Source organism: Perna viridis, chromosome 6 (genome assembly GCF_037379345.1).
Source record: "Perna viridis isolate PV_CMFRI_1.1 ecotype Kerala chromosome 6, ASM3737934v1, whole genome shotgun sequence".
NCBI lineage: Eukaryota > Metazoa > Mollusca > Bivalvia > Mytilida > Mytilidae > Perna > Perna viridis.
Genome location: NC_142450.1, coordinates 48,418,322 through 48,429,600, shown reverse-complemented (window position 1 = coordinate 48,429,600; position 11,279 = coordinate 48,418,322). Strand labels below are relative to the sequence as shown.

At 31.4% G+C, this 11,279-nt stretch overlaps 1 protein-coding gene across 1 annotated transcript; it reads right to left on the bottom strand.

Moving 5' to 3' along the window:
- Nucleotides 1-1,631: 1,631 nt before the first annotated feature.
- On the bottom strand, nucleotides 1,632-11,045 carry LOC148615367 (uncharacterized). Its single transcript, XM_088586236.1, has 12 exons — nucleotides 10,988-11,045; nucleotides 10,206-10,358; nucleotides 9,762-9,841; nucleotides 7,548-7,619; nucleotides 7,121-7,250; nucleotides 5,945-6,079; nucleotides 5,002-5,075; nucleotides 4,510-4,581; nucleotides 4,175-4,343; nucleotides 3,862-3,974; nucleotides 2,786-2,882; nucleotides 1,632-1,930 (listed from the first exon to the last, which is right to left on the bottom strand). The coding sequence occupies exons 1-12, from the start codon at nucleotides 10,998-11,000 to the stop codon at nucleotides 1,695-1,697; spliced, it is 1,344 nt and encodes a 447-aa protein (XP_088442362.1). The 5' UTR covers nucleotides 11,001-11,045; the 3' UTR covers nucleotides 1,632-1,694.
- Nucleotides 11,046-11,279: the final 234 nt, after the last annotated feature.

The following is an 11,279-nucleotide window of genomic DNA, read 5'->3' as shown; positions in this document are numbered from 1 at the left end:
TACCCCTGACTTGACTTTTTTTTAGCAACTCGGCGGGTGTTTCTAGGACGCTTACCCTACCGGTGCACCTGGTCCATGCTCCCAGTTTTTAGTGGAGTTCGAGTTGCTCATTTGCTTTTGTTACTTTGTATGTATGATTTTAGTTACTTTATGTTCTTTGTTATGCATGTCTGTTTTCCATGTCTGGTCTTTGTCCCTGGATTACATTCTTTTGATTACCGCTATAACCTTGGTTCCCTTGATTACGATTTCAGACCTGAAAGCTGCAGTGAATGACACTATAAGACATTTCACATTAGTTTATCACATATCAACTCTGAAGCATGACCGGTTCTGGAATATTATTCTTAACGACTTTGGCATACGTGTTTTCCCTCTTTTTTGGACGATCTATACGACAATGACCCGGAGTTTTGTATGTCCTGGTGGGGACCATTTCTGATGCAAGTTACTCATGTTCCGACTTTGACATGGAATATTATATCAAACTTTGCTCAAAGTTAATACATGTATTCCATCGTCTTTTCTTCAATTCATTAATTTGCTAATTTTATTTGATTGTTTTGACATTTTATATCAGTTCAATAGATAATTATCTTCTTATTCACTTGTATAAATTTTGCATAATGGTATGTTACTTTTATTTATTCCCCATCTCTGTAAAAGATGAATTACTGATTGATTGATTAATAATAAGATTGGCAAAGAATTGAACATTTAGGTATCATCAAAATAATGTATTATTTTATAAGAACGAGATTACCATTTCGGGGCTCTACCTCTTTGTAGTATCACATAATTTGAAACCCCTAACACTCTGAGCTTTATTCCTTGTGTAATATCTCAGTGCTTGATTTGGCTTCCTTTTTAGATTGGTTTGGTAATGCGTACTTCTAGTTAGACTTTTTCGTTTTGGAGATCCCAGTCTTTGTATGCATTTGAATTTAATGCAGCTAATTACAGGTTACTTTTTGACACACGTGAACAGAATACCAAAACTTACAATAATTATAGGATTTTAGTAAAAAGGGTGGATGTCTTTCCTGCTGGACCAACTTTCCCCGAGGGTTTCTACTAGCCTAATAGTCATACTTGTTTTAGTTAAAGTTTAAGTACCAAATTTGTAGTATTATTACAAATGTAAATTTCAAACAGTCTAAAACACTCAGAATTTTTACTTGCATTACATGTTTAGAATTGTTTTGTGATCAAAAATTCATGAAGCCAAGTTTTGTTTTTTTTTCTGGTAGACAAGGGGTCCCGAGGGTTTGTTATTAGCCCAGATGTCTGACGTGAATAAAATAATAGACTGTATAAAAATTGAAAAATCACAAAATTAAAATTCTTCAAAACACCACGGCTTCCGTTAGTTGCAAATTTTTCGGTGCTAGAATTGAAATCCAGACTTTTATATTTTTAATCTGCGGATTTTACATTAAAAGACTACTTGTTTTGGTCTACATCATCTTTTTTGTTGTATATGATTTCAAATTGCTACACCTTTTAACACGTAAACAGCATGTCGAAATTCACAATATTTAAACAAGGTTGGTATTGTTGATTTTTCATTTTGCAAATACGAATTGAAGTGCAATCCAGATAATCAGATTATTAATTACTATTTTGTTATTCTATATTTTAATACATTTTCACAATGCCATGATGAAAAAGGCAGTGTGTACCAGGAGTATTAATTATAGTCTTATTTTACAGATGGGGCGAAGCAATGAATTGCAGTCCTTTGTATTTAGCTGCTCCAAATGATACAGACCATGCTCATTGTGTACACGAATTACTTTGGCGACGACACAATCATTTGTTTTTGTTCCGGAATGGTGAATAACCCCAGTGATGTAGTTTGAGACTTTTGTCTGGTCATGTGACGATATCCAGTATCCATCCATACTCCGTTCAATATCAGTGAAGACCTCTGAAAAATTCAAAAAGCTGACACAGAAGTTGAACGACACGGTTGTTTTCTGAATTAACTTATTTTAGTACTAGTTTGATGTAGCTTTCCGAGAGTATTTTTGTTTTTAAGTCAAATTCATTTTCATGCTTTCAAGGATTTGTAATAAAAACCGACAAATATGACATCTATTGATTTTGCTATTTAAATATCAAAGGTCAGTCATCAAAACGAAATTTTGTTTATTGATAACCTGATTCTTAATTGGTAGTTAGGAGTTAACATGAAAATTTGTTTTACAGAGACTATGACCTTACAATGAACAAATGTAGATTTATTAAAGAGCCCGAGTCAGCCTAGCCACTTTCAATGTGCCCAATAAAAAACACTTTGAAGTAAAAAAAAGAGATTTCTTGGTACAAAATAGATAATGCACGAAGAAAGAAAAAACACTGATGGTCGTCATCATGAACTCGTGGATCATTACGGTGTATCCATCTGCGCCATGAAAACTGAATTGTTCAACGTATTTTCCTTTCCTCATCCGTCTACCTCCGGACCTGACTTTTTATGAGCAACTCGGCGGTTGTTTCTTGAAAAGCAGAGGGCGATTATCCTACCGGTGCACCTGGTCCATGCTCCTTGTTTTTAGTGGAGTCCGAGTTGTTCATTTTCTTTTGTTACTTTGTATATTTTATTTTAGTTATTCTATGTTTTTTGTTGTGTATGTCTTTTTTTCATGTCTGGTCTTTGTCCCTGGATTACATTCTTTTGATTACAGCTATAACCTTGGTTCCCTTGATTATTCTTTCAAGAATCTTATGTAAGTGAATTGAAGCACGTGTGCCCATTGTTCCCGGATTCAGTATAATATACCTGTATTGCCATATCTCTGTAGGAATCTTAGGTCGTTTAGATTTGTAGCTGTGGAATTAATGTATAACAACTCAGCACAGTGGTTTTTACAATAAACCTGGAAATGTAAATTTACTAAATCTGTCGCACTACTAATAAATTATACTTTTATAATAGTAAAACAAAACGGATTTTCTACAAATAAATACTCTCATTTAACGATTATTAATACAAATTTTAAACCTTAGACTGTTGAATTACTATGGGTGATATGTTGTGACCAAGGGATTGGTGCAGTACAGATATTTGAATAAAACATGACTAGACAGGTGTATGTTTTCAGAAGTAGTACGAATTCCTGATGTCTATACCTAATTAAGGTAAAATCGGTGTTTTTCGCATCTTAGTTCACTAAAAAAGTACAAATCCTTTATGGGCAATTAGTACATTTCGACTTTTCTTGATTTCGAAAATGCCATAAAACAATGGGCAGCATCCAATAACGGTCAATACCTTCCCTAACGTTTAGGTGAGGTCAAATTAATGAATAATGTTAATGCACAAAATTTAATTTTAGCATGAATGTCAACACGACTGATGGATGTGAGTTGGTGTAATCGTTTAGAATCAAGTATAGCATATGTGCTGCCAGTTATTTTATGATTCTGTATTGCAAAAAAGGACAATGACAATCATTACATGATTGCCTGGTTAAATAAAGATATATCAACAAAAAGTTAACACACATATTTTATATATATTTTACCAGGAATAAGTTGTAGTGGTTAAAGGAAAATAAAGGGAACTAACATTTGAACGGTAATCAAAAACATATTCCATGGATAAAGACTAGACAAGAAAGTCAGACACATACAATAATGGACATCAAACACACATGGAAACATAATAAACAGGTGATAGAGATTCATCTGAAACTGGAAGCATGGATCAGGTACACTGGTAGGGTAAAATTCATCTTCTATTTAGAAACATATTCATGTAAATGGACACAAAATGTTTCTTACCAGTTATAATGAGTAGTTACAATGCAAGTAAAAGTTCTGACTGTCCATATGTTATCATTTTCTGATACATACCGCTGCTTGATGCTTTGACATTCTTTGGGTTCCATATAAAAAACAGTCGTGTTGACGATAAAAATTATATGAATAGAATCCTTGTGGACAATGTGTTAAATGTGTTGGACAACCTGAAATTTATAACAAACATACTCAACACTTCATAATAAAATACAGACAAGATTATGCTTTTTAAAAATGACAATGCATAAAACAGAAATGTATTTTTAAGGAGAACTTAGTAGATAGACAATGTGTAAATATGAAATGGAAAATCCATTGTGGAAAACATTATCGATTTATGAGGACGTTGAACTCAAAATGTACACACGTGCTTGTGTTGTTCTAGGTTTCAATGTGGTAGTTGTTGTTTCTTCTTGTTTTCTGAGAGTAGATACTGGATGGGCATTGCACTTGTCTCCAATACAACATCCTCCTCTAAAATTGAACTCGCGTTTTCCAAATATATGACCTGATGGTGAAGATAGTTGTTCACAGAGCTGAAAACAAAGATAAAGTATCAGCAATAATAAATGTATATCGGTCTAAAAACTCCAAGAAAATATCATTTCAATATACATGTACTGGTTGCAATTTACCAACTACATTCAATTTTGCACATTTCATGTTGTATAATTTTAATCATAAAAGTGTGTATAATCATACCTTATGGTCAATACAGCCTAACTGAACAACTTGTGTGAAGTCAGATCCAAGTTTTTCAAGCCCGTAACATTCCTACAGAGAGGAAACAAATTATTAATAACAATAAAAAGTGTATTACAATCTACAAAAATTCACTGTCAACACAGTAGTTAATCGTCAGAAAATCTTCTATGCATTCTACCAATATTGACATGAAAGTTGTCTTTATACACAACCCTTCAAGAGATGTTTATAACAACTACATTTGTATCAATAAACTGGGTAAAGGCTGAATAAATAATATACTTTAAATATTCAATAACCTAACTAAACACTTAACCATACCATCTAAAAAAATCAGTTTTTAAAATGTGATGATAAAATTCTAATATCGAGTATTGTATCACGAATATCAAAAAAGAAGAAAACGTGTGAATATATGGTATTGAGTAAAACCATCGGAAAGCATTCATTACAATATTAAGACATTCCTTTCTGTCGTTTAATCAGTACCTTTCCATGACCACAAACTGTTGTTTGTTTACAGTTTGAAGGGTTGGAGACTTCATAACAGTCAAGACAGTAGACTACAATGGCACAAGATACAAAACATGAATAATTTATAATTGAAATCTAATTTAAATGACTTCATTTTGTTGTGTTTTAATTGTACATGTTTTTTTTATCTTTAATTACACACGGCTTCCCCTATCTTTGATATGTTTAGGTTTGCATTTTGCTGTATCTATTTCAAAATTATTTAAATTTTACTTTTTGGAAAACAAACGTTTAGTGAAATATTCTATCAAATATGTGCAGTGTTGGCCTAATATTGAACAGAACCCTAGTAATATAATTAGACACTGAATCTACCAATGTCTGATGAGAAACTCATATTAGTAACTTTAAACCATTCCTGTCTGTCTGATAGAAACTGAAATCTTAACAGGCTCCAACTGCTTTGTGTATTCACAATTTTATAGTGGCCCATGATCAATAACCTTTTCTAACCTTAAAATTGTGCCATATCTATGTTGGATGCTAGACTGAAGTCGTTAAAATGTTGAATTGTATATACATACAAGTCATGTATTTGGTAGATGCTGCATGAACATTTCGCTAAAATCTTTACTTCACTAAAAATTTCAGATGGAAGCAAATGAGTTATTTTCTGTAATCTTCTCGAAACGTCCTCTCACGAAGCTTCATTCTAATTCTCATAACCATTAATATTTTAAGCTCTTTAATACTTTTTGCTACTGAGGACGGCATTAAGGCCGAAAATTTGGGCTCATATTCTTTAATATTTTTACGTTTTATTTATATTTTTTTGTATTTAGTTTTTTATTACCTTTTAAGCGTTGCTACTGTTCACATATTCATTGTTCTTATTTACGTTTAATTTGAGCCACTACACAACATATATTATTTTCATTAATGTTTTAGCAATACTTACAGCATTTACGGCACATGTGCGGACACAATTTAGATGCTATACAGTCATCTATGCATGGATTTCCTAGGAGTAAAGTCAACCGTGTACATACATCGTCGTCTCGGTTTACACAAATATTAGGATTTTGTGTTGAGGCTGTAGAACCAAACATAAAAGAAAACGTGGTTGACACAAATCAAGTTGGTAATACAGGTATGAGCTTTTAAAGTCTTATTACAATTCTCTCAGATGAACATTAGTGTAGTCTAGTCAATAGTACAGTTTTAGTGTAGTCTAGTCAGTAGTACAGTTTTAGTGTATTGATAAAGATGCGAATAAATATCTGCATGTTACAAACACAGCTTAAAATTAGAATATTTATAGGATAAAAAAATAAAGTACATCAATATCTTGTTTAATGCATCTTTTTCTGATACATTATAGAGTGAATATTGATGATAAACTCAAGTTTTTATTTACGTGGTTAATACATAGGACGTTACGTAACATACAACGTTTTTTTTTTGTTTGTTTTAACTACATGAGATAAAGCTATGTAACTTTGCATACAGCTTACACAGAAATCATGTCGTATGTGAAACAGTCTGTGGTAGTAAACTTTTGCTAGTATCAGATGTGTAAAAAATATAATTATGTGATAAATCCCCCGTTAAAACTTACCTTTTCATTGTTTAAGTTTTTAAGATTCCATGATTATTTAAAAATAAAAGATTGAGATAAAAAACAAAATCACATTTTTATATTTGATATGTCTGATCGGAATTCATTTTTTTTGTAGATTTAATTTAAATTGTATGTTATGATATTTTGTGTTTGAAAATTATTATTGGATGGAACGCTTTTCTCTCGAATGATATGCAGGTTAAAAGCAGATTATCATAGGATACTGTTGGGGAAGTTGTATGCTTTAATCGTATAATATTAAAGAAAAACATAAATAATCTGATGTGTACTATCTAATATGTTGATAAGTAAGTAAGAATCTTACATTGATTTACAATACAGAGACTAAAATACATGTAGTAGGTCATTCATCAATATCTATGAAATAGTAACTATATCGAATGTTTAAATCATGTTTTAATAAAGATTATTCAAATGTTAAAGTCATGATTGAAAACCAATGCTGAACAATCTGCAAAAGAACGATGTTTGCATTTATAGCATAATTATTACCCAATCCAGTGTAGTTTTTATCTGCTTCTATTTTTAGAATAGATGGTGGCTTGTTGTTACATCTGTCAGAATTACAGCATCCAGCCTCAAGACTGGCTCTCTTGTGGCCGCGTGAGTATTGTAAACAAGTCTGAAAAATTGATATTTGACGTTGTATGCTAATCATTAAGGAATATTTTGTTAATTAATTTTTCTTTTCTTTATAAAAAAAGATATTCGTCTAAATTTACATTAAAACTGATTTAAACAATGCTTTATCTAAATTTCAATATCTGAAATGATTTAAACGATAAATTGAAAAAAAGGCGGACTAACCTCTGTTTTACCTTACGTACACTTTCTTTTTCAATGATTTTATCTCAAAGATAAAATAAGTGTTGTAAAGAAAATGGTGTATTTCATCCTATCGTTTCCTCTCCTTACATACCTGTCTATTTCCACATCCTAGTCTGTAGGCTTCTGTAAAATGTGCTGTAAACGTCTGGGCCGTAAAACAATACTAAAACAATCACAACATATAAAATACCATACAGATTTTATTCATGTTCATTATAATGATCTTTAAACATATTGTTACAAAAACAACACTTATATAATATCTGTCTTTGTGTATATCACCAATAGGCTAGTATAACTCTGAGCGTTGTTTATTTGTATTACCAATAAACTAGCACAACTCTGAATGTTGTTTATCATTATCACACATAGGCTAGCATAACTCTGAGGGTTGTTTATTTATATCATAAATAGGTTAGTATAACCCTGAGCGTTGTTTATTTATATCACCAATATGTTAGTATAACTCTGAGCGTTGTTTATTTTATATCACCAATAGGCTAACATAACTGTGCGTGTTGTTTATTTTATATCACCAATAGGCTAGTTATGTTTATTTATATCGCTAATAGGCTAGCATAACTCTGAGTGTTGTTTATTTCAACTGTTTTTTTTTTGTTGTTGTCTTTTCTTTATATCACCAATAGACTAGTATAATACTGAGTGTTGTTTATTTTATCAGTTTTGTTGTTTCCTTTATACCACCAATAGGGTAGTATTACTCTGAGTGTTATTTATTTCAACTCTTTCGGTGTATATCACCAAAAGGCTAGTATAACTCTGAGTGTTGTTTATTTTATTATATTCAAATATGCTAATCAAAACCATTTGATAAAATATAAACAAGACCTTCCCAAAACTGAATCCTGATTTTAACAGAAATTAAACAATTAAACAAAAACTTATAACAAATGAAAACAACTATTAGATGAACCATCATGAGATACTTTTTTTAGACAGTCAAGCCAAAAGTGCATTAATGGCATTTAAAGTATATAATCAAAAAGAGATAAAGTTATAATTTGTCCAAATTGTGACTTTTAGTTTATGCAATATCTAAACCACCGTTCATGTAACTTGTGATTTTCTTTACAAGCTAGTCTGTAAAAAATCACGCCTACTTTCAGGAAATGTATGTAATAGGAAGCCTACTTTCACTAAATATCAGAGCAGTTACGTCTATATTTTTAAACTGGTAAACATAAGGTCAGCCTAGCTTATTTAATATCATGACTACCAAACATTCTCAGTAAAAAGGACGAATAAACCTATGTTTGTTATAATTGTAATGTAAATTACGCGTTTGTTTAAGTACGATTGATAGCAGGGAAATCGCAAATATTTTTGTTAAATTTGAGACTACAAGGACAAATACACCTATTTTGGTTATATATATACCAAGACAGCCTGTTTTGTTAAAATTGTAAATATGAGGTTAGTTATGCCAATATGACGACGACGTCTTTTATATATATATATATATATATATATATATATATATATATATATATATATATATATATATATATATATATATATATATATATATATATATATATATATATATAAAGTAAATCTGACGAGTTTTGACAAGTACATAGTATTATTTGTACAATTTGATACTTAACATCTGACGGGTGCAGACACATAGTGACCTTTGTACATTAGATATTTATATATGACAGGTAGTTACGTTTGTACAATTAGAAAATTACATATGGCTGGAAGGGACTTTTCCACAATAAGATACTTCCATTTGAGAGGTCCTGACTGGTATCGATTTTTGTACAATTAGATACATACATTTGATGTGTCTTGACATGTAGTGACTTTTGTGCAATTAGATACATACATGTACATCCGATGGGTCCTGACATGTAGTGACTTTTGTACAATTAGATACATACATGTACATCCGATGGGTCTTGACATGTGGTGACTTTTGTACAATTAGATACATACACCTGATGGGTTTTGACAAGTAGTGACTACTGTACAATTAGATACACACATCTGATGGGTTTTGACAAGTAGTGACTACTGTACAATTAGATACATACATCTAATTGGACTTGACATGTAGTGACCTTTGTACAATTATATACATACATCTGATGGGTTTTGACAAGTAGTGACTACTGTACAATTAGATACATACATCTAATGGGTCTTGACATCTAGTGATTTTTGTACGATTAGATACATACATCTGGTGGGTCTTGACATGTAGTGACGTTTGTACAATTAGATTCATACATCTGATGGGTCTTGACATGTTGTGACTTTTGTACAATTAGATACTTACATCTGACGGGTCCTGACATCTAGTGATCTTTGTACAATTAGAAGCATCCGGTACCTCTGAACAGTCATAACACTGCAAAGCTAAGAATTCCAGGCTTTATATTAGGAGATATGATGAAAAAAATATATGTTTAAATCAATGATTTTATCACAATGAATACTGTTATAAATATTACAAAAAATGAATCAAGTCACTTTCTCTCCCGGACCCTCAACTTGAAAATAGTTTTGCCTTCTTTTTCATTGTCAAGGATTAAAGGGCAACACAAATGGCAAGAAAGAAAATATACAAAGTTTTAAGTACATGTATCTGGTGATTTCATTTCATTTGGCTGATAAATATATGTTTTTTTTTCTGTTTTTTTTCCATTAATTTAAGTAATTAATGTAATCATTAATTGATGTTTCTTGCTGAGTCAAGAGTAATTGACTAGTAGAAACTTACGACACTGTTTACATGACAGTTTACAGAATTTAGCCACACATTGATCGCTACAGGCATCTGGTAATCTGTTTAGCATCATATCACAAAGAGTGGAATCAAGATCTATGCATAGGTAAGCCGAAGCTGTAACCACACAGAGAACGAAAAGAATAACTGAAACAAAAAAAAAAACTTTTGTAAGGCAACCTCAAAATCAAGTACGCTTAATGCGAAATCTTGAAAGTCGAGTTACAATGACCTAACAAGATTACAAAAAGTAATAATAAATAAAACACACAAACAAAAGAAAAGAAAAGAAAACAGGTAAAGTAAAGCTTCAGGCTTGAGCGTTGAATAATCATAAAAAAAACCTTGTAATATGTGGAACTTTGACTTTACTTAGTATTGGCCTCCTGTAGATGATTATACTTAAATTCTTTTCAAGTTTGGTACGTGAAGATAATGAATTAACTCATTTGTATCACGTGACTTCTAGTTAATAAATATTTTGTTTTATCACAACATTGTAATTGTACAAAAAAGATATCAATCTATTCTGGTTCCCGGGACAACGATTGGGAACCAGTCTAATTCCAATCTGTTTTATTTTTCCTGTAAATAGTCTGCAGTTGAGAATAACACTTATAACTTACGTAATGAATTTGCCATAACACATTTCGGTGCTGAAAAAAACTTTCATAACTTTCATGTCATGATTGCTTTCTACGCTATTGAGATATTCTTATAATTTGCATATTTATGTAACGGTGAGTGTGGTTGTTATAGAAAATACTTTGACTTACTCTTGTGAATCATGCGTGTCCAGTAGTTGTCCCAAAGTTCTTGTTTCGATTCGTCTTCTTATCTCCTTTTGAGAGGTTAGGAAGTTCTCTATTTAAGTTGACCGAGGGACCATGCCATCACAGAACAGTTTTTTTTTCAATATCTTATATCGTGGTTTCGTTCAATTTTCAGAGTATCAGTACCTTGTTTTTGTTTGTCAAACGTGTAAAGACACAGTGTATTGCATTTTGTATTTAGTATTCAATGTATTGTGGAATTAATAGACTTGTAAAATCACAGTTTAATCACATG

Coding starts and splice junctions, on each gene's coding strand:
- LOC148615367 (XM_088586236.1), bottom strand. Junction 7,251..7,547: donor TAGGATGTGGAAATAGACAG/GTATGTAAGGAG, acceptor TCAATTTTTCAG/ACTTGTTTACAATACTCACG. Junction 6,080..7,120: donor TAAAAACTACACTGGATTGG/GTAATAATTATG, acceptor TTGGTTCTACAG/CCTCAACACAAAATCCTAAT.